Raw genomic sequence first — 24,891 nt, forward strand, 5'->3', positions numbered from 1 at the left:
CCCTACATCCCCTTGGACGCTCCTACCTCCACAACCCAACAAAACCTCGGGTCTTATCCTGTGGGAATAGGACTGAAGGGGTCAGGAGGCCTGAGAAACAGCACCGCGAGAGAGGCTCTTGACAGCACGGGGCTCTGGGGAGCAAATGCTACACTGCAAAGTGTTGCAGCTCTGATTCATTTCCACCCTTCAAACCCTCCTTTCTTTTGTTTCTTACTTTCTTCTTTGAGTGGGATTTGATTTATCCTTAAACCACTGACCTCCATAGCTACCATGAAATTCCATACCGGTTCCCGTTTAAATAGAAAATAAAACTGAAGAAAGGGCAACCTGCACCTGGCAGGTTATTTGTTTTACAAATGTCAGTGAAATGTGACATTCAGTCGTGATGAGAGTCTAGCAACACAGGTGTGATGGTCAAAAGAGGATCTATGACTTAGAGCGGAGTGATTGACTAAATACGTGGTGTATGTGTTGACAAAGGTGCTTGTATTTGCCTAAATATTAAAAACCTCTCCTGTGTAATCCTTACACTGCTGTGAAGGCTCGGTATAAAGGCTCCTTTATTTCTAAAATTAATTGTTTGTTTATAAGGGTGGAGCAATAGGTGCTTCAGTAAATGGCGTCTTGTGCTTGTGGATGTTTCCATTGAAGCCTATAAAGATTTGACCAATCCGGGAGCAATGCTATAAAAATTCTAAACACAGAAAATGGTTTTTAAAAATGAAAAAGAAATGTAAACATGCATAAAGATCATGCATTTTTAAATAGATTTACATTTTCCATTTGACACAGCCAAGACTGATATTCCTTTTTCTCGCTGTTCAGCTCTCCTTAAGTGGAAACATCTGATAGAAATAAAACTTCTCATGGTGTCAGGTCAGATAGCCATAAATACAGGTTGTCAGTGCAGTGTGACCCTCACATCTAGAGGAGAGGCTGTTCTGAACTGTGGGTTTGGAACAGGATATCACATGTTTAAATATTGCACTTCTTTCTGAGGAGAGGCTACTGTAAAACAACTTCCATTACAGAGTATCGCTTTACCTGTCACCGGCAGTATTTCATCCCTTTGCTGCCCAGAAACATAAAAGATCTCGATGAGCACAGCCATATGGAGGGTGATCATTCACCTAAGGCGGATTCTCTTCAAGTCCAAAATTGAAGACAGATAGATGGGTTTTTTCAGATATTATTAGGATTTCAATGTCCTTCATGTTAGTCTGATGAAATGCTGTCCCTCAAATCTAACTGTCTTCATCCTTTTTTGTTAACTTAAGCAGTTGTGCATGATTTTTGTTCCCGTTTGAGTATCAAAAGTGTTGAATGTAGCCATATGCAATGCTAAGAATTGTATAGGGTTTGTCAGAGCACTCACAGTGGGAACACTGCTATATTCTCTGAAAGATAAAACACTACCTTTTCTTGCAGGTCCTCTACGCACAGGATGTTGGGTGTTGTGGCCACATGTACTGTACGTGGAAGATGCCGTCCAGTCACGTCCTGTGCTACAGAGTGGCTCGGCAGAAACACCCCTTAGCCCCGGCCTTGAAGTCAGCGTGACTGATCTCACAGGTACAGCGTAAGAGGAAGCGGGGCGTTGTGTTCCTTTCCTCCTCACATCAATTTGCCAACCGGTTGTAAATGGGTGCCATTTTAAAACATGCAAATGTGAGTAGCCTCTGCCTGTATCAGCTGATGGAGGTCAGTGTTGTTGTTGGCCGGGCCTTAAAGGCCTGAGGGGAGAAAGACGTACTGAGAGTTAGAAAAGGTCGCATAAACTCTAGCGGGATTACTTTACCAACACTTTCCATGGCTGAGATCCTGTGAATGGATCCATTGTGGGGTGGGTCTATGCTCGCGGAAAGCAAACCCTGTCAGGATCCAGTTCATTAGCACCTAGTTTACTGTTTGAAGTTAGTTATTTATCCGGTGTCTAAAGGGGAACCCCGTTCAGACATATTCAAGTGTGTGTGTATGTGTGTGTGTGTGCTTGTGCGTGTATCATGCGCATGCATGTTATGTGTACTTCTACAAACGTACTCATAGGATCTACAGGGGGGTTTCCAGAGCAAATTGCTCAAGAGCAAATAAAACTTTCCATGGTGCAATAAAATGTATGGAGAAGGAACAGGAGGGACATTGGTGCAGCTCTGAAGGTGGGAAACAACCTTGACATTTTGTTGAAAAAATATATACATAAGGGTTTGAGATATATATGTTCTGACAGCCTTTGACCTTGACTCGCAAGCATAGGAAGTTGGACGTTTGTAGGACGCACTTCGTGAAAAATGAACAATGGCATTATATTAGCATACATTTAGCTATTCATCAAATGTAGTAGGTGTTAATAAACATACTTAAAACAGTGTTGGAACAAAACTGAAGCAGCAGTAGTCCGCCCTCTTCTGAGTTATTCTACTGTATTGCAAACTATCAAGAGAGTGTGCCTGTGTTTTCTCTTTTTCTTTTGTGATGTGTTTGTTCTTTGGAAGGCATCCACGAGCCTCATGGTCAGACAAAAGTGCCGCGTTGAGCAAAACCTCCACTCCACTTTTATGGTCTATGTGGGCCGTCCTATTTGTACATGCTTAGAGCAAATTAGACCAGCAGCTGCGCATGGCCGTCCCATTCCATGTTGGCTTTTCATGATAAAAATATGCTTCGGTAAACCTCGCAGCTCGGAGCCAGAAATACACGGCCCCGTTTCTTCTGGCGCTGACACCTCTCCATATTTACAATAAGCACTTCCCTTTTCCGGCATCAAAAGAGAAGGACACAAGGAGACAGAATAGAGGAGTGGGAGTAGTATGAGGGGGGTGGAGAGAGAAAAAGAGGGGGGTAGAAGGAAATAGAGGGACCACCTATGCAGATGTTTTCCACATGTAGAAGGAAAACAAGCTGCAGCAAGATGAGAATGAGGAAAGGGAAGAGAGCACCCTGCACCTGTTGTGGGGTGATGATCTGGCCACGGGTGACATCAGTCCTCGTAACGTGTCCCGCTGCCTGAGTCATTAACCAACTACAAGCCAGGGAAGGCTCCTTGTACGCACTTTGATGTAGTTTGAACATTTCAATAAAATAAACAATTGTACAGTTTATTTCTAATGCAGAGTGATTTAAGTGTTGAGAGAGAATTGTCGGTCTGTAAAACAACATTGTTGGTTTGGTTTTGACAGTTTGAGGGGCTGTATATTATGTAATAAAATGCCAAAAGAATATTTTTCTATATATATGATAACACCTTCTAAACATTTCCAAATGGTGACAATCTCCGTTTAAAGAAAAACACTGATGCCTTAATATAAAAGCATATCTTAACTTCTGTGACATTTGTTTTATTGAAATGTGAAGTTCATAAAAATACATTAATGCAGAGACTTTTCAAAAAAAGAAAAGAAAATGGCAACCTGTAATGAGAGCACCTGTTTGTACCTGAACCCGGCACCTGCGTGAGCCTGGATGGGAAATGAAGTGTACTTTACATTTGAATATTTAAATCAATATCTAACACCTGCCTCATTTCCATTGGTCAGTCAAGTCTCTCTTTATGCCCTGGGACAGTTGGTAATGATGTTTGGTAAATATAATTCCTGACAGTGTGACAGGAATAAGGAATAGTCCTCGCTCGGAATTGAGTTCTTAGGCTAATCATCCGTGATTACAGCCTTGGAAGCCAAAACACACTCCATGTGAAAGAGGTTGTTTTCATCTGCATGCTGCTGGCTGACAGTTACCTATTCTCCTGAGGGCTCTCACTCTCCTTCTGCCTTTTTTGGGCTGGCCTGCGGCAGGTCTCGTAGCCCCCGGGGACTGTCCTGGGAGACCTGGACAACATTGGCAGCAAGTGGGTTTAGCGGTGTCATTTCGCCGCGGTAAGCCATGGACAAAAGCATCTCTTGTTGTCGCAAGCTGTACGTGGTGCTGCTTTCCCAGCCCTGTGGAAAGGAAAGGACAGCCAATGACCAATGCCAAACAAACCTGCTCCAGCTCACCTGTGCTGTGAATGTGGAACCGAGTGACCCAGATCTGGATGGAAACCATTGCAAATATTTCCCAGCAAGGTCTGTGGAAGAAGCATTTAGAAGGGCCTCTCAGCAGGGAATTTAACTAACTGTAAATGACTGTGACTCCAAGTTTGTGTCATCTGTTCCTAAGAAGTAGTAAACAGTCGGTTTACTATCAAACCGTTCAACACATAGCTCAGTGCGATGCAAAGTGTGGATTGGAGTGTAATAAAGCGTCAATGCCTGGAAGATTGTGTGTTTACCTTGTCACTGGTGGAATAATTCATTGCACAACAGAGCATGTAATGAGTATGATAAGAAGCAGAGTTGTTGTTGATGAGCAGCGAGTCTGTTTATTGCCTTGGCCGTGCGGTGCTGCTGGCAAGGCAGACCTCTTTTGCCCAAAACTACAGCTCAGTTTAGAAGCGTAAGCCACGCTACAAATATTTGGCTTGGCCACAGAAATTGAATTATATTGGCACAGAAAGCCTAGAAATAAATAACAGCAACCTTGGGAACAATTATGCAAAGTCAAACACGGTCAAACCAAGTGCTACTGTTTTTCCTTTCCATCCAAAAGGAAAAAAAGGAAAAACATCTGCTTTAAGTTTATCTTCCTTTTCTAAATATGTTTGAAAGCATTTATCCTTGTGGTGAAAGATTGAGCTATTTCTCATTTGTGTAGTTTTGTATAGCTTTTTGGTGTTACACACAGCCTTAAAAGTGAGCACATCTTTTAGGGAGTCACATGTGAAGCCAAAGCTGTGGTGACTTGATGGACCATTTCAACCACGGATAAACCCTCATAACAAACAGCATTTAATAAATGGTCTATCTGTTTCCTCAGAGCAAGTTTGGCTCTGACAACATAAATGTCATTTGAGATAAACAGTACTTATGTCTGCTTCTGCAATAAAATAAACGGTGATTTATTCATCTGTTTAAGTAATCATTTATTTGTCTATAATCCGATTTATTGTAGATTAATACAAAATAAAAGGCCAGCAGTGTTATGGTTGATATGGAATTGGTACAATACACCGATTCAAGTGCTTTTAATAAGTTACAGAATAGTATTGCTTGTTTTTACCACAATTTTGGGTTTGGCAACTCTGACGTAGTGTAATGTTTAGACTGACAGTGTTTTGCTGACAGTGTTCAAGTAAGATTAAAGTGTCACCACCAATGACAGCCAAACAAATCTCTTCCTCTTTATTTGGAGAGAACCTCTGGACAGGATGCAAAGTCTGAGGTGGCTAAATAAACTGTAATTAAAGCCACAAGTATACACAGCAATGCAAATCAAACAGCAACTATAATATTATCCTGTAAATTATGAAAAAAACAACTATAAATGCACTGTTGAGTAGGTATAATATACATATTGAGTTACATATGAGGAATATTTTTAGTTGTTAGTCAAGTCCTTTTAGAAAGATTTTAGGCATATTATTCAGTGCTACTTCAGACCGTTACTGCTGTATTTAGCATTAATGCTGTGTGTAAACAACACTGTAGCCTGCCAACACTGGGGTTGATGCTGTCCTAGAAACCAGAGGACAAGTTCAATATTTTTGGATGGCTAGTATCCCCCTTACTTGCTGGCATTGAACATTGCAACTAAGAATTATTGCAAAGACTGCTAAGGCATTGAGTGTTTATTTGGATACAATTAGGAATGCTTAAGCTCCACGCTCTACTAACCATCATAAAATAAGGTTATTGGTTTTTATAATGGCCTAATAAGTGGAACATTGACTGTTTTCTCTCATTAGCCATTGAAGCCCCACCTGCAGGAAACACAAACTCCATTGCTCTCATTGACACAAACACTAACGCGGCTAGCCAGCTAGCTAGCTAACCATCATGCAAACCTTTTAAGCCGGCTTTGTTTGCTCACAGCTGAGGCTCAAAAGAAAGGCAGGACCAGTGCAGAAAAAGGGCCAGCTTTGACAATTTTCACACAAAGGGAGCACTGTTGGCTAACAGTGAGCGGCCTGTTTCTGGGAGGTTTGCACTGTTCCTGGGACCCATTTCATGGAACAGTTAGCAAGGCCAAAGGCAACCCGTGGACTGGAGTCATAGTTAAGGCCTTCGGGGCCAAACCTGGGTCTGGCCCTCTGGCTCTCCCCTCTGTCCCCCGCCCCGTTCAGAAGCTTTAACAAAGCTGACTGAGGACGCTGGGTTCTACAGGTGTCCTCTCATAAAGACCCACATCACATGGGCTGGTGGACTGACTGACTGAGTTTGTATGCTTTGTTTGTTTTTTTCTCCTCCACACAGGTGTTGGAGAAATCAAGAAGATATATTATAAGTGCCATGATTTCAGTATAAGTGTAGTTGAATTATTAGTTTTTATAATTATTTGATATTTCTTTTTTTCACTTTAAATAAGCAGACAGTCTTCAGTCAGAGAAACTGTTTAAACTTTGTATGGTACCATAACATGTCAATGAACTGCGTGTGGATTTAATAAGAATATGGTTGGCTTCAGTGGTCTTAAATGTCAAGGAAGGTGTGGTTGAGTTCTTCAGGTTAAAGCAAAAATAGTCCAGGCAATTATTAATGGGGAGTTTAACATAAAACATAACCCAGAACTCAGCTTAAGATGCTGGTAAGATCCATCACTCTGAAGGGGCCTAAGCCAGATTATTAATTACTTTCTACCTCCCATCCACAGTGTCAGTGTTTGAGAGGATACTTCCTCCAGCTGCAACTCCAATTGCAACAGCTATCAAAATGAACAGTCCCTGCCTCCATTTGATTTAGCCCTAATGGGATGGAGAGCCCAGAAATACGGCTTGCGTGGTGAGAAGGGGAAAGAGGAAGAAAGCATGCAAGTCAAAACGAGAGGGAGAGATTAATATCCAGGCTTCTCTCCTCCTGACCACAGAGTGGGCATAAAGATCCCGGCGCCTCATTGATGTCAACCCTAGCTGTGCCTGTCCTGTAGTTTTCAGTTTGGTTTGGACAGAACAGGCGGCCTGGCCTACAGGGGTTGGGAGGACAGGGCCCAGGGTTTCCCACATCACTCAAGGGCCTCTGATAGGCGGTCACATAGGCCGGTAATGACAGGGGGAGAGATTTAGTATTAAAGTCTCCTCTGCAGCCTCCTCTGCAGCCTCCTCTGCTCCTGTCTGACGTAAGGCTGTTAAATACGGGGATGAGAGCATGGCATGGCCTATGGGGAAGGGAGTTAGACCTGTGTTAAGTATACAGCTTTGTGTGAGAGAAGCCTGGCTGGGTTCCCTTGGAGTGTTGCTAAGGACACAAGCTGTACACAGCATGGGGGGAATTTGGGATCGCAGTCAATCATTAAAGGGATTTGCATCTGACTTCCATAAATATGAATTCAGTGAAGGTAAATGGTGATAAGATTGAAGGATGAGGGACTTCCATATACTAACATAGTGACTCATTCTCAGTGGTTTGTAATTCACTGGGTGGACTCTGGGTTAGAAATACAATAATGCAGGCCAAGACTACCAGCACAATTTTTCTTTGTAGTCTTTAGTTCATTCGAAGTCCTGGCTTGCCATCTTTTCAGACTTTTTACCACAATACCAAGGGTTTTTCCCTGGTTATTTGTAGAGCGTTATAACATTTGAGTTCATGACTAATGAACATGGAAGGCCAACAAGATGGCTGAAGGCTGTTTTATAAATGTCATATACTCTCAAGTAAAAGACCTCATTGTCTTTAGCTGTTTGCAACTCAACCGTACATCCAATACCCTCAGCAGCTCGGCAACATTAAAGCAGCCGATCGCTGCACCTGCATCCACAGGTCATCACACCATTGTAGCATTTAAAGAAAAGGCCTCAGTCAAACACGTCCCCTGACCTTCCCCAGCTAACATAAACTAATTAGGCTGGCTCTGAATGGAATGGCCCGCCATTGGATTAATCAGCCTCCACAGATCTGAACCATGCAATTCTGCTCCGGCTAGCCCTCCCCACTAGAACCTCATTATCTCACGTTTTCAAAGGAGCGCCATGGCAAATAGCAGAAGGGGCTAAAGGGATGTAGAAATGGAGGAGGTGGTGGTGCAGGAAGGGGCTTCCCCAGTTCCTCTCTTCTCACATTGGACTCAGAAAGGAAATGTCAAGCGTGAAGCTCAGAGAGTGGTCAGTACCGCTCAGTCCAGCAGGCAGCACAGAGGGGGCCTTTGTCCACCATCACTTAGCGCCAATTACAGCCCGTCAAAATAGTTTTTCTGCTGTGGGGCGACGTGTTAATGGGCCTGGAGTTGGGTGTGAGGAGCAACCTTGTCCACACACACCAACCAGGGGTCATGGGTTAATAAGGCCCCTCTGATGTGGCGGATGAGATTTCGGCAACCTTTAGCTGGCGAGGGAATACCAGGACAAAGCCTGTAGAATGTGATACAATTAGGCGGACAGCTAGCCATCCTAAATCCGACATTGAAGTGGGATGGGTGCATTAGCTAAGAGCAGATGGGCCGCCGGACGCTGGCCAAACAGGTGCTACAGAAGGTCAAAAACCCTCCCAATTTTGAAAGAGGACGCAGGTGAGGACACAAACACCAGCCAAACACAGGGCTTTCTTTGGAGTGAGCAGCAATTAAAAGTCCTGTTGAACAAATGACTCTTCTGGACACAAAGAAGGTCCCTTTGTACTTGTGAAAAGGTCAGGGACATCCAGTCTTGTGTAGAATTTCCCATCCCAATCCTGAACCCATGGAGCTGAAACTTGGCTTCAACAGAGGACTTAGGCCAGCAAGCCTGTAGACCGCCCTCAGACAAATTTGAAAGCTGTCTACACTCCCTTATGAGAAAATGAACTTGGCACGATTGACGTCTGCCCTATACTGTGTTTCCTGAGTTTAAATAATCAGTGATTATCTGATGTAAAATGAGAAAGTCCTGGCAAAAAGAAATGTTCATAACATTGAATTGTGCTACGTGTGCCTGGTCTGGGCATGTGAACACAAAGCCAGGCCTCCGTTTAAACCATAAGTGTGGGAAAAGAAACAATGCTAATATACCAATGGGCTTCGAAGGCCCACAACTCTCTGCCAGGGAGAGCTGGAGCATTTTTGAAGAAAAAAAACTCTACACCACACTGAGCAAATCCAACCACATGCAAGCCTGTGGGAACTAGCGGATGACATCTATCCGCATATAAATACTCTCAAAATACTTTCTGGACTTACTGGTGTACAGATCATTCCCCAACCCAATCCTCTTGGAAATGGTCGGGGTGATCTGGCCCCCAGCTTCATCTACTTAATGTTGAAATAAAGGAGTTGATTGAACTCAGCCTCCAAATTGGATTTGTTTAATCTGCATCAAGTTTGAACATCCTGTGTAAACACAAGCGTGTGCAGATGCCGGAAACACCATGGCTGGAAGCGTAAATGTCCGTGGTTGGCTTTGGCAGAGAATCAGAATAGCGTAAGGGGGAGTTGGGCCTGAACAGAGGCTGAAGAACTTCCTTTGTTATCAGAGGGTCAAAGGCTACTTCTTCAATATACAAATGAGTACATTGAAATTGGACAGATTGACTACGGGTAGTGACAAGTGTTAAAATAATTTCTATAATTGTTATTGTTTACATATAAGCAACACCCCACAAATTGTTTTTAATTCAGTACATAAAATAAGTCTGAAGTCTTGTTTGACTTAAAATCTCTGAGAACAGATTCTGCAACCCCCCTTATAACCTTTATACTAATTCTACTTTGGCAAATTATGTGGAAGCAACATTAAATAAACACTAACATCATTAGGAGTTCATGTGTTCCAGTTAAACAACCCTTTGCTTAAACTCTCATTTCCTTAATGGCTTTGCAGCTGTTTTTCACCCCCTTGTTAAGTCACAAATCATTGGCAACCTACATGGTTTATTTTCCCTTGTTTTCCTCGGAGATAAGTGAGAATATGACTTTGTCTTGATAGGATTTATTTGCCTTACAGCTAAAAGCTGCACCCTTTCAAGCCCAACTCATTAGGGAGTGTGTTTTGGGGAAGGGGGGAGGAGAAGTAAAGGTCACTAGAGGTTAACTCCAATCGCAGTGCCTCCTTGAAGCCGCGTGACAGCATGTCTCCTCTGCTCACAGATTGGATGAGTTCTTAGTGAAGGTGTGGAAGATTGAGTCTCTCGCTCACACACACACACACACACACACACACACACACACACACGCACGCACGCACGCACGCACGCACGCACGCACGCACGCACGCACGCACGCACGCACGCACGCACGCACGCACGCACGCACGCACGCACGCACGCACGCACGCACACACACACACACACACACACACACACACACACACACACACACACACACACACACACACACACACACGCATATATGAATGCATTTATTTAATCATTTATGGGATTTTTACTGATTGCACATTTGTTTAGGTTAAGTTCATTCGGAGTAGTATTTTTTAATAGTTAATGATAACTGCCAGATGCTTTTTGTTGTTATATGCCGGCCACAGCAGATGCAATCCCAATAAAGGGAATTCTAAATCTAATTTGAATGTTTTGACAGTTTCAGTGTTTCATGTGATTTATTATGTCCGCTGTCTGTCCCGGTTGATATGAGATTGTGATGCCCTTGTTCTTGCTGTTGTCTTTTATTGTTTTCATTAGCTCAAGCTGCAGCTTCATGACTTATCAAAGTGCTACACCTTGATCTTAAGAGAAGCAGAGAGAGCAAAGGGGAAGCATGAAAGAAATTAGAAGAGATGAGGGCAAAAAAAAGGATTGACCACACAGTGGTGAAGACATAACAGCAAAGAAAGACAAAAAGAATGTGGAAAAGAGAGAAAGAATGTGAGGCAGAATGAAAAATAAGAAAGAAAGGAAGAAAAAATAAAACAAAGCCGGACGAAAAACGAGTGAGATGTGGGCCATTCATAAGCAGACTTCTCCAAGGGATCTCGGGCCAGCACACCTGCTACTATTCACTTCAGAGGAAATAGACACTCTGTGGAAGAGAGGCTCTTGGCCTCAGGACAAAACCGCTGCAGCGCCAAATTAGAAACAGGAAGGACTGTGGGTAAGGCTCAGATTAAAAACGCACTCCCCACATGGACTCAATATACTGCAGTCCTGATCCCGCTCTGGAAACCCAAAAGCCAACAGCACTATTTTATGTCCTAGTCAACAGAGCGCCCGCTGTTTTCACAGTGACAGCACCGAGATTTAGTCCAATGTCAACCCCTGAATGTTGGTAAACAGTGGTTGTCTAAATGCTGCCCATTCTAATGAAAAGAAGAAGTTTCTAAGTATACTTTATCAATTACCGCACTCGCAACTGTGGATACCTAATAATAGTGCATCGCAACTGCATAGTCACCAGAGGGGCTTTGTCCTAAACATGCAACGTTATATTTTATACATGTCCAGTCATGAGGAAATTATGTGGATGAAAATTGAGTGTTCCAAAACCTTCCTTTTTCTCTCACACTGGCCTCTTTCTGGTCTTTACTATCTATCATCACCAGAGCCAGATGAAAGTGACACACAAGTATACACCAAAAGGGTGAACACAGTGCTGAGTTTCCCACATTCAACCATTAGATCAGCTAATGTTGTCAACAGGCAGCTAGCAGGAACTAATGATCCATAGCACACACTATAAAGTGCTGAAACCAAAAAGAGGTCTGCGAATGTACCAGAAAAGGAAATGAATATTGACATATGCCTTCCTCTTGCAACCCTTGACCTCCAACGGGTTTCTCCTCTGCTGACGGGAGCTGTAAGGCATTTCCTGTACGTTCACGTACATGCACGTTCAATCGGAGGGAGAAAGAGCAAAAAAAAGAAAAGGGTTGGTTTGGTTAAAAAACATCACCTCTAACGGCCCAGGATAAGGGAAAAAAGTATGCACTCAGTCTCGTACAAAATTTCCATTTACTCATGGGCCTGTCCAAGTAGTGTGTTCCCCTCAATCTATCATTTTCACTGCGGTCACTGATGGTAGAAAGGCCTACTGTAATCATTCCTACAGATATTGAGGACATCTAGAGGTTGTTTCTCCTAACTGGGAAACAGAATTACTCCTTTCTCATAAAGGTCAAGTTTTCATTACATGAAGGATTATGACGAGTAATTGAAAGCACAGAAACAAGGAGGCAACAAATGGACATGTTTTGTATGGTAGAAGAAGGAAGCAAAGATGGAAAAAATCACAATAATTCAGCTTTGGGACGGAATCCATGTTCAATCTTCCTCCCGTGTGTTTGATGTGCCTTGCTGCTCTGCAAAGCCTTTCCCTGAAGGAAGAGGTCATCACTGAACCCATGAAGGGCCACATTCACCGCAAGTCCGTTGACTGATGTTGGAGCCAGGCACGCTGATGGATGTACACACATAAACACACACGCAAGTATACGCGCATCATTCCAGACGGGGAGTGTGCTCAGTAGTGCGACGCCAAGAGGAAAACCTGCCATGACATCACCCAGGGGAGTGCAGGTGCAGGGCCGGGACAGGAAGTGATTCACAGGAAGCTTGGTGAGGCAGATTTTGCCATGCCACTGACAGGCTGTAGGATTGAAGGGTGAGGGAGTGTGAGTTACACCGCGAAGCTGAGTTGGCCGGGGCCCTTAGGTTGTGGACTGATCTTTACGTAAACAGGCTTCTCTCATCTCCCCCTGCAATCAGGTTGATGAAGCCTTCTTTCAAAATAGCAGACGGGTAGGCAAGAAATGTCTTCCCACATACCACTGTACAATAAGTGTTACAGAAACAATACATCAGCTTCCTTTTAACGTTTGCATGATTTTGTGCATTACATTAATCATTTGATCCCCAGGGTCTAATTGAGAATTGTTGTATACAATTCCTAAAAGGTTTATTATTTCAAACAGTTATATGAATTCAACACATGATGAAACACAAGATGTTTCTTTGTATACAGTTTTCAAAAAAGGTGTTTGCAAGCATTTCATTGGAACCTTTTCCAACCTGCATTGCCCCCCAAAGATGTTCCGTATGGACGGCCAGACGGACGGACGAATGGATGGGTGGACAGATGAGATGGTGCGTGTGTCCTTGACAATGTCAGTCCAGTGGTTTATGCAAAGCTTATTACGCTAATGAGAAAAGTGTGGGGAATGGATTTGTCCCATACCACCCAGGGAAGGAGAGTCTGTTTTCCCTGGTGCACTGCATCTGGAAGCAGCCTCCTGGTAATCTGCTCTAAGTACAAAAGGTTCAGCACCAGCTTGTTCTGATAGACCACCAAGTGAGGCCCCGATCTCCATAACAGGTCTCCTTTCATAGCTGGGGATCAACTGATGCTTGGTGGACCTGGTTCCAGGTCTGGAGCTCCTCGAAGTGCCACATCCACACTTTGCACCTCGTGACATTGATATTAGTGTTAGCATTCTGTAATAATAAACTGCGGAGACCTGTACTGTGGTCATAAAGAAGTCAAACCTTTCTTATCTCCATTGCAACTGTCGTACAAGGGTTAATAGGAGGATTTGTGGTATCACACAGGGTTGTTGCTAATGGCTAATGAAAAATAAAAGATCACATCAGCTCATTGAAATCTAACTTTATCTAGAAAAATACACACAAAACAACAGATCAACATTGTAAACTTTTATAAGGTTAAAATAATGAAATATTTATATATATACAATAATATATGTATAAAAGCGAAGTAAATAATGTAGATAGTGGCAATCAATTCATGATAATGCTACTGTTTACTTCTAAGCTACTATCTTTTGACTTTTGACTATTGTAACAGTGTTTTTCTACACCATAGTACTTTTAATCAAGTTAAATACCTAATAGTATTATTGGCTTCCATCTATATGTCATCCAACATAACTGATCCGTTTTTAGCTTCCTTTTTATTGCCAGTTCCGAATCAGCAACATGGCTGATTTGAAGCCGCGTAGTGATGCATGAGATTTACTGTGCTCGAGATTGACATTTATTTAACAGGCATGCTGGGGGATGTCATGTAGCTCCCTTTGATTGATCTCTTCACTTCCTGCTACAAAGATGGAGGCCGCTCCCGTAACCACACAACCCCTTTCAAGCTCGGGTTGTAGGAGACGCCCTTCGGCAAGGTTCCAGGATCAGTCGGGTTCACCCTTCCCCCCAAACCTAACTGTAACCATCAGAGGAGTAAACACGAAACTGACCTTAGATCAGTGTCTAGAGGCAAATCCATCCTCCTGCCTGTTCGAGAAGCCCATATGCAGTCCATATGGAACTCCTTCCTGTATCCTCTGAGGAAAGTGCAAGGTATACATCCTGAAGCCCATTCCTTTTTGATCACAGAACATCAGTTATAAATAAATACAAAAGGAAAACATATTATCTTGTTGATATGCATGAATAAATCTGTCATTATTTTATGTTTCCCTATTTTATATAATTTACATGATTCAAATAGTGAGAGATAGCAGGATAAGGAACGTTTTTATTTTAACTCTGTGTCCCGATATTATAAGTCCTTGTCTGAGAAATCAATAACTTTGATGTTTCTGGGTCGTTTCCACTGCTTTATATGGTCCATCATTAAAAGATTGTCTGGCTTGAGGTACTGGCCATCCTCTCAAGTTTCATTGCCTTGTTCTCGCGAGTATCATAATGGCAGACAGGCTTTTTACTGTACTATGGCTTGACTACAAGACTTTTCTACTGTGAGCTTAAGGCTATATAATGGCCTCTTCCATTGAGTCCCAGCCAGAGGTAATGATTTCAGCATGTCACTCCAGGCCAACTGCACTGTGATTGCATGGATGATTAGCTCTTACAGTAATGGTAGTGGCAGAAACATATTTCAGGAGCAAGTTGGGGATAATCTTTTGTAGGGTTGCTCTCATTTCATACCTTTGTTTTGTAATGGGAATGTGCAAGTACATTCAATAGTCATATTAGCCACATATGTGCTCAAAGATACTCGTGTGTCCTTGTACGTGCAGACAAATGCATTTGGAATAATGAAAGGCTAAGAGTGTATATATGTAAAAGTACAATCACCGTGCAGTCATTCTGGAAAAGTAATTTCCATATTTGCTCTGCTCCTGAATCTGTGGACACCCGTCTGTTTGATGTGTTCAGAGCTGCAGCACAGATGCCACAGTCTCAGCTATGCTGGACGTCATCTAACTGGCTGTTCTCAGAAAACAGAAAAAAACACCATGTGCACCACCTCTAAAATTAGCGTGTGTTGCACATGAAGGAGAAGAGATCCGAAGTTAGAAAATACTCTAAAAGTCCCGCTGTCTCTCTTCACTCCTCTACATTTTCGTGTCTCACTTTGGCACAGAGCCAGGCAAGATCCCCTATAGTGACTGAGCCCTCTGTCTCATCAAATATACACGGCACGCCACATACTTTCCAATTCTGGGCTAGCCAGAAATCTGGAAATCTGATTTTATAACCCTTATGATTTGGGTTGTTTGGAGCTGCAGATAGTTTTGGTGTGGTTTGCTGCCCACCAAACAAAACGAATGAGCCCTGCCACGCTACTCGTTCCCGGCTTCCAGTGTTATGCTCATCAGTTGTGCGGCTGCTCTGTTGTGTGTTTGTGCGTAAACAAAGACAGAACGGACACCTTTAACAGATTTACCAGATGTTTTTGGAGAAGGAAGGGAAAAAAAAATCTGTTTTTCGGAGAGTGACTCTGCTGAGGTCTGTGGAGCAGGTGAGGAGAATCTTGCCAAGAACAAATATCTCAAAGTTGAGCTTTTGTAACTAAATCATGGAATTTTACTATTTAAGGTCACCATGAATTATTTTATGCCTTAAAATAGATGTTTTTTGAATTGTTGTGTATAAGTCAGATAAAAAACAGCCACTGTTGGCTGACCAAACTTAAAGTCGCCAGTCCGTGATGACGTGATGAGCCTGGGAGTCAGTCAGTAATGGTGGAGATAATAGGTCCTTATTACTTTGACCCATGACCCTTGTTCTTAGTGAGAAGTTTAGGAGTGCTCCCCGAGGAGCTGTCTGATTCTAGCGTGGCTCTAAAAGGAGAAACCCCAGAAGTCTTTGGAACAGTGGCCAACTCACAGTACAACCGGAACCCAATTCAGCTGGGACGGGGTGCTGGAGGGGAGTTTCTGGAGTGCTACCCATGTGTCACCCACCCTGGGAGCAGTATTTCCACCCAACCCAATGAAAGGTTTATAGACTTGAACTATAAAGGCAAACCACTAAATCTTAACACTTTTTTTTAACGCAATGATTTCCAGAAACCTTTTGGGGTTAAGGTTTTTAGTGTTCATTTTTATCAAATGTTCATTAAGTGTTCAGTGAAGTGACTTCCTCCTGAAGTCCATTAAAACGCTGCTGCTACTGGCAGAGGTATGTGCAGCCCATGTGCGGGGTTGTGGTATGGTGGGGTCCACAGAGGAGAAATGGACACCAGATGGGACCGAGGGGGGTGGAGATGCAAGGTAGAATAAAATAACACATGCAGAAGATTGAAACTGAAATGTGGTAGGAGGAGGCAGAGGAGGTGCGTGTGTGTGTGTTGGGAGGGAATAAAATAATTGGATAGTTGCATCATCTAGAGTAGACTGGTGCTATACACCCTCAGAGGATAAGAATGGGTAAACAGATATGATCTGAGGCTCTTGAATTTTTTTTGACATTTCAATATTTTCACTGCCCGTGAATAAAGTCTCACGAGCTCTTAATGTTTTGATTTACATTTCCTATATGAGTAACAAGCGTATCTTTGTTCAATGCACATTTGTTTTTTGGAGAGAAAAAGCCCACCAGGAAACCCTTGAATAGATGATTGAAAAAACAACCGCGTTGGTTTTCCATGCGAGCGTATGCTTGTGTCTGAGATTGAGAACCAACATTCCTCGGTCCCAATGTGCGCTCACATAAAAAACATTCTATTTAGAGCATTTTGAGCGGCCTTGTGATCCCTCCAAACCCTTTCTAATGCAAACACTGCAGAAAAGGCAGTCAGTCAAACTTCGCAAAACTCTCCCTCTCTGTTTCTGCTGCTCCCTCTCATTATCTGATCTGCTATTGTGGCTCAGTATAAACTTTCATCTGTGTCTTTCTGGAGAAGTTTTAGTCCGTTCAGTTTGCTTTAGATACTATGGTGTCTCCATAAAAACATTGCAGTAGGAAGGTATTGACTCAGGTGTTCATGCTTTAAACTGTCTTACTGCAACATATGATATGTTTTGTTTTGCCAGCCAGCCACCCCCACTGTCTTGGTGAATCAAACCTGACTCTTAAGATGTTTTTTCTGACAGTGATTGGTGTTATTTGATTTTCAGTTCATAATCTGCTGCCGCTGAAGAGTTTTTGAGACATTCTTGCATTTCTTCTTATTTTTAATGTACTGAAATGCCGAAACACATCAGCGCTCTATGATTCAGAGACGGCAAATAAAGGCAGCCAAACTCTGAAGATGGGAAGAATCTGTCAGAGCATGTGCAGTATGTGGACAGGTACAGGTGTGTTTTTGTTTTGTCTTTTTTAATTAAAGTGCCAGTCGGCTCTTTTCTTGCTGCAAGCCTATTGATGTGTCTGCCGCAGTTTGCAATATGTCAGCGTCAAATCTTACTAAAAATAAACCCTGCGCCCTCTCAGACCTTCCTCAGAAGCCCCGCAGATTCTTTCCCTCTGTTAATATTGGTAAGGAGCAGAAAAAACATAGGAGCTAGCTTCTAGTCCAACCTTCCCAGGGATCTTTGCAGCGACATGTAATGCATGAAAACATGCTATCGTGTTTTTCTAATCCTCCCATGGGAGTCTATCACATTTGAGGGCATGTTACTTGTCACTCCCATCCTGTGACCCTACACCCCACTGCAGTTCAATACTCCAGCAGCACCTGGACCCCGCTCTGTCACTTTCCCCTCCACACTTCTATTGTTGTTGGTTTCCAATTACTGTTACCAAAAGAGTTCAATGCTTGGTTTGCAATCAGTGCAATGTGAGCTACCTGTCATGTGTTGTATTTGTGCAGCTAATTTCTGTCAGAATTTGAAACTCTGTTATTCATGTTAGCCACACAAGACGCCCCCCCCCCCCCCGATATAGACATCAACACTGGCTGGTTCACTGTTGCTGATCTTGGAAAATTGGAGCGACCACGTTTTTTCACGATAAATACACATTATTTATTTACAAATAAAGTGGTTATAATAGAAATAAATACAACATAAAAATCTGAGCATTATACTTCATGTGGTATTGCACCCATTTCGAAATGTACATCAGAAATACATTTTCAAAACCAGTAAAGGAATATTCCTCTGATTAAAATATTTATTTTTTTCCCAACTTTACGTAGACATAAATATATTCATATATAGTTTTCTTCTTCCACAATAGCTCTGTTTGTCTTTCATATAAATAAACGTCTTCATTGGGAAACCGGGTGTCCATAATAACCTCTGATGTCTCTTTCAGTCTCTTTGTCCACTTTCTCTTTCTATTCATACCACTGTCAGTCTCTCACCGGCAACCACAGCCCTCCACCACCATATCCTGGTAGTTTTTCAGGATGACTTTCTCGTATTCATCCAGGTAGAGCAGGGAGATGGGGCTGAGGTCAGTGGGTACGCAACAGGCTCTGGGGATGTTCGAGTTGACTGAGTTGACCAGCGTCTGAACAATGGCGTGATTGGTAGAATTGAGGTGGTCTGCCAGTGGGAACGGACATTCCCCTTGGCAATAAAAGGCGGCGTAGCCAGGGGGCGCCACTATCCACTCGTTCCAACCCACATCACTGAAGTCCACATACAGGGCATGCCTCTTGCAGCTGGCCTTGTGCTGATGCTTCCTGCGCTGTTTGCGGACTGCCGCCTGACGTTTTTCCCGTGTGTGAAGTACAGAGTCACCGCGGCCGTCATGACCATACGTCACCAGCAGAGGCCGGGCCTGAGGCCACGAGTCCTGGTCCTGCTGCAGGGACCGGCTCACCCTGACATGCCTACTAGGCTTCCTGCTGTGCTTCCCTTCCATGTCCCCCTCCTCTGGGTGAAGCACCTCTACCATGAATCCATGGTTGTGAGCTTTCCCAGAGGTCCACTGGGACACGGCGGGGCTGACGTCAAAGCTCTCCCAGCGGCTCAAAGAGTCCTGCACAAGCCGAGTGTCCAGCAGACGAGCCAGAGGTTCCCTACCTTCAGTGGCAGGAACTCCGAATAGCTCAAAAATGTTGATACGATGGAGGCCACTTGCAGTCGCGCTGCTGTTTCTGGAGCTGTTGCTGTTGGGCGATGCAGTTCCCATGACCTGATCCCTGTAGACGCGGAGCTCTGCAGAGGTGATGAGCTCCTCATCAGGGATTGTAGTGAGGTTGAAGAAGAACTGCTGGGTCGTTTTGCCTTTCAGCCTGGCCAGGGCCTCCATAGATTCTAAAAGAGATTGAAAAAAGAAAACACAGTGTAAGAGGAAATACTTGGGAAATGCATGCTTAGGATGAAACAAAGAATTTATGCATGGTACAAGAACAAGAAACAACACTTATGATTAAAGCCTGGCGTTAGGGTTCGGCTGAGAGCAGGGAAACATTGATAAATGGTTTCTCTTGCTCTCTCTCTGTCATACACTCGCACACGACTGGCTCCCGGCAGCCCTCTTTCTGCCACGTGGTTGTATTGAGTGGGTGTGGGCCATTGTCACTCTGGCAAAACACACACATCAAAACTTTGCATGCATGACTCAGTATAATATTCTCATGGTGATGTAATATCATCATCAGTGTCATGGTCATAAATGTACCTGACTAAATGTCATGAGAAGAAAGCTGTGCTCTTCCATCTATTGATAAGATCTAACATGCTTGTCGGACTGCTTTTTAATAGCACATTACCCTTTAAGAGTTGGCTGCTGCACACAATGCCCGATATGAAAAAAAGTTGTAGTGTCTTTGGAAATGTCACAAAAGGTTACCAGAACAAAAGAGCAATGTGGGAATTGATTTGCATGAAAAAAGTAACGGAACATTGCTCTGAAATATTGTTGCATTGTGAAAGGAAATATAGGAAACTATATTATCTGATATCTGAAAAGAATATATAGTTCACAAAGGGACATCTAAGTGAACCATGTTTGATATATTATTTTCAACTTTATTGCCAACAGTTCTGAGCACTCCCTTGAAGTGTGTTTAAGACATCAATTTTAATGTCCTGAAGGATATGAAAGTCATATTTATACACTTAAGATCATTGGTATTCCCCCGCTATATTCTACCGTAAATGACAGAAATCTTAGTAAAAGCTGCAATTTTCTTTGAGGCTGCTCCACTTTGAACTCGCACTTTAAGAAGTTCATAGATGATGTATACGTTTTAATCTGTTTGGTGTGGTAAAATAAACACAAACTTTGAACTCAATGCCGTTTCAAAGGAGGCATTTAGGAAATTCCACCATCTCATCCTAAACCTCCCTCCAGAGGCACAAAGACCTCAATTAGGCCTATCACTCCTTATTTGATGTGGGAAAGCCCCCTGCCTCTCGTTCCCTCTCCTCTGTCCCCAATCCCTCTCTTTCTTTCCTCCCTCAGCTCCCAAATCCCCTTCTCCCTCTGTTCTCTTAGCCACAAATCCTCTTGTCTTCCCGTCTCCTTCTCTATCACTCGTTCTGTCTTTTCCGCAGCAGCATGCTCACTCTTACGCTCCTGTCTCTCTTCTGTAGAAACGGCTGTGTGAACAAGTCGAAGCTTGTCAAAAACGTGTGAACCGCAGATATGAGTGTATCAACATTCCTAATTTCTTTTTGCGCTGCATGCCAAAACAAAAGATAAAGGCTAATGCCGGGTCATTCATCACGGACCTGTCTCAGGCAGGCACTTCCTGTGTAATAGTGGAAACGTTCTATTTGGCATAGAAAATGCTTATTTTTGAAAACTGATAGGAGTGAAAGCAATTATCCCGGTGAAATTAATATCAGCAGGCAGATGTGATGAATGATTTGAGGTGTTTGCTTTGATGTGCTTACGTCTGTAGATACATGCTATATTATAGAGTGACCGTCAATAGAATGTATCTTGACATGGGAAGACGAACAACCCTGCAGCTCTGTTAACTTGGGATGAAAGCGCCAGAGGAACATATGTAAACACCGTCAGAACATTTGTAATAGCCGGTGGTGTCAAGGTGTGTGCTGGCTAGGTGCAGAGGTTTCCAGCAGTCACTCAACCTCACTGCCCAGGCCAGGCTTGTTTGTAGTGTGTCAGTGTAGCCACTGGGTGTCATTGCACTAGGCCTCTGGAGAGCACCCAAGCAACCACTCAACCACCCCTCTGACTCACCCTGATGGAAACTTCTCCATTCAAACACTTAGGACTCTGTATAAGGACCTTGTGTAGAGCCCCTATGGACGCATTAACTTGCATGTTATAAAAACTGGAAGCTTGGCCATAGGAAATCCAACGGTAGTTTCTATGTATGTGACAGTATAAGTTATTTTGTATCATACATAAATCATTTTGATATATTCCACTCTGTTGCTCAGTGGTAAACATATAAATAAAGCATCAGTCGTGTTTAAATTTCACCTGTTGTTATTATTTTAGACAGCTTGACATAAACCACTTCCTCAGCAAGATGTAAAGACATGACTGGTGAAATAATGCACTTTTTCCTGAATCTATACATCTACATTGTGTGAGCCTTATTCAATGGAGCATATGTTAACTTGGAAGCAAAAAATGGAATTGAAGTGAAACGCTGAATTCAACAATCCGCGCGTAACCAGCATATAAACTAAGTGGGCAATTATGGTGTTTTTGGAACGTGCGTAATGGCGCACAAGAGGGGTGATTTGGAAAGAATAAGGCCAATCCCTTCTCTCCCACTTTTTTTTTTAAACCAAGGACTAATTTCAGTCTCGTTAGAAATGACTCAGAATTCAGTCTGACACAATGACTTTGTCATAACGCGTGTTAGTATAATGTCATGTCTTGTGTTATTGAAGTAGCAGGGTGATGACTATCACCTGCGCAAAAGGCACACCGCCCTTTATCCTGCTCCTGTGGTGCGTGTCTGGAAAAACTGTTTTCAGAGCCCACGCAAACACCATCAATTATTAAGAAACAAATTACCCCAGGGATACCACCGCCCCTTGATGTTTTGAGCCCGTGACAGCTGCGCCAGGGGCATGTTTGGTCAAAGGTTGCATCACTACATGTATGGGAGTTAATTTAATTGCGCATGAGATGCTTGTTTGTAAATCGTGTCACTGAGGTTAAAGCAACCCTAAACGTATTAATGCGTTAGAAATAACGTGGACGCGTGTCATCTCACTGTAAATGACTAACGCTCCATAAAACAGTGAAGACTCTGAAGTTGAGTCTTGGCGCATTGAGTCATGTTTAAATATAGGTTCGGGCTGTCTGAGGATCTCTCAGGCTGACAGGTAAAGGTATGTCACTAATACATACCTTCATGGTGAAAGCTTCTAATCGTGTTGGCCTTGCTGGCGGCTCTCTCTGCGTGTTTCCCCATGCTCTTGGGCCGTTTGGTGCTGTGGTCTCCGTTTGCTGAGTGCATGCGGTAAAGGTCCACCATGTACTGCGGCACCACTGCTTGCTTGCTCGGGGTCGGCTTGCGCCTCAGTCCAAACATATTGAGAAGCCGAAGCTCAAACTCGTTGAGGAAGCTCTCCGACCGCTCTGGGGTCTGCTTCCCGGATTCGCTGTATTTCCTCCGGCCGACCTCGGGGATAAGTCCCGTAGCTCCTTCCAGCAACACTTCAGCGAGCAGCAGTACCATGAGAGAGCGGACCAAGCCGACCATGATCAGTCAGTCCCTGTGGAGAAAGTTGGATTATGTCAATACACTGGTGCTGAGGTATTGACATGAGGTACACGCAGCAGGGGCTTCACTGCAGCATTCTTCAAACTGTGTGCGATCCCCCCATACAGTAAGAATGATTGAAGGAGAGAGCAGGTTAAAAAAGGAAGACACCTCTTCACTTTGAAGTAGAAACTAAAAAGGGAGCTGCAAATTACAAGCTCGCAGGCAATATAGCGCGTCTAACTGAACCAGAAGATTGATCTTAACATGAACAGAAACATGAAAATATCAAGGTGAGGAAGTTTTGAAAGAGAAGAACAGAAAAAAGGGGGGAATGACACAGGGAGGACAAATCAAAGAAAGTTAGGGAGGGGAGACTGCAGACATAAAGTCTCCAATTAGAAGAGATAAGAAATCAGGTTTCGTTAGTGAAGTGATATGAAAAGAAATGCAAGTGTGCGTGGCCCCAAAGATCACAAGAGGTGTGAAAGAATGTTGGAGAAAGAGTTGGAATACAAAGCAGCAGGAGAGGCAGGCAGACGGTGCTACAAGCGTCTATTTGCAGAGGCTTTGACGGTCATGTATAATCATAAGGGATAGAGTTACTTCAAGAGGCTCGCAGGTGTTAGATCTGACGTGCGTACCAGAGCCAACCCGGGACAAGACATCAAAAACATCAAAAACAAAATATCATTTGAGTAACAAAACCTCCAAAGAAACCACCTTTTAAGCGTATTTCTGTTCCCCTAGGTTCAAAACGCTTTAACTTTTACGCACACACCATATGAGCGTATACAGTGGGATAACTGTATATTTATAGTTGGTAGGTAAACGTGTTATCATAAAGAAAGTTATTTTACACTTAGTGACATTAATAAGATTTAGTTTCTTATTAAAAAATGTTAAACAGAGTATATTGTCTTGTTTTTACCTGACGAGGAAGCGCTGTGTCCGGTCGTCTTTCCACCTTGGGGCTCCGATAAATTCCACATTAATTCGTGTTTAATCCACGCTGCTTCTCCTTGAGGGACCAAAGACAGCCCATGCCGTTCGCCGATCTCTCGCACATATTCTCACCAGCTGCAATTCGGGTTAGGTCTTGGTCAGCGCGGAAAGAAGAAACAAAAAACTATGTTAAGTCTATGAGGAAGCGGCTTCGAGTAGGCAGGACCGATCTAAGTATAACGCGTCTTGGTTGAACATCTTCAAAAGAGAACAGCTCTCTGAGACAAAAGTTGAGCTGGCTTCAGAAGAGATGAGCGCACCGGAGTGTCGCTCCTTGGACCTTGTTGCTTCGAGCGCGTCGCCTCTGCTCTGTGCGCCACAGCGTAGTGGTTGAATTGATTGGTGCCTTCTCTTCCCCCTGCGACTCCTTTTGTCGTACAGTGATGTCACCAAGGGGCTGTCAATCATGTGTCCACTAAAAAGCGCCTCCTGCGGACCACTAACCCGGAGGCTCCAAGCTTTTTTTCATCACTAATGATATCAAATATACACAAATCCATGCTCCACTTTTTTGATAAGATTTGGCCACGGGAACCCCCATGGGCTTTTGTGTATTAATGGATTGGGTCAGTAGAGTAAAAAACTGTTTGAATAGTACATTTTATACAGTCTCATAATTCAGTAATACTTGTTAAAAATAAATCCTTATGTTCCGAGATACTTTGGGAGCAATTAGCATGTACAAAAAATACCCTTATTACAAACAACTCTTTATCTCTTGCACCTTAACATACCCTGGAAATTCACACCATAAAAATAGTTATAGAGTCAACAGTTAAAACCGTACTGTTGCTTTTAGTTGTTTGCTTTTTGGGGTGATTTTCCATACATACATATATAGCGAACATCTATTTGCTTCATGTTTTTAAATAGCATCAACTTGTCTTGTTGCACTTCCTACTAGGTGAAATATTCCTGTGGATCCGACCACACGGAGCAAAAAATCATGTCAACTCATGCTGCTTCATACAAAGATAATTAATCAAAGGTGCAAATAGCTGGATCAAACATGTTTAGCTTTTGGATTAAGGCGAATAGATAATGGCTTCACAATGTGTTGCTTTTGTGGTTTAAGGGATTAGTTCCTGCAGAGGGACTATCACGTCCTCCCACTTCACTGTGTGGGTGTAGGAGGTTGGG

The 24,891-nt window shown here is 43.2% G+C and overlaps 1 protein-coding gene across 1 annotated transcript; it reads right to left on the reverse strand.

Annotated features, from left to right (window-relative positions):
- Nucleotides 1-18,099: 18,099 nt before the first annotated feature.
- On the reverse strand, nucleotides 18,100-24,061 carry bmp2b (bone morphogenetic protein 2b). Its single transcript, XM_079645120.1, has 3 exons — nucleotides 23,678-24,061; nucleotides 22,392-22,759; nucleotides 18,100-19,360 (listed from the first exon to the last, which is right to left on the reverse strand). The coding sequence occupies exons 2-3, from the start codon at nucleotides 22,744-22,746 to the stop codon at nucleotides 18,456-18,458; spliced, it is 1,260 nt and encodes a 419-aa protein (XP_079501246.1). The 5' UTR covers nucleotides 22,747-22,759; nucleotides 23,678-24,061; the 3' UTR covers nucleotides 18,100-18,455.
- Nucleotides 24,062-24,891: the final 830 nt, after the last annotated feature.

This window comes from Notothenia rossii (assembly GCF_949606895.1).
Source record: "Notothenia rossii genome assembly, chromosome: 8".
NCBI lineage: Eukaryota > Metazoa > Chordata > Actinopteri > Perciformes > Nototheniidae > Notothenia > Notothenia rossii.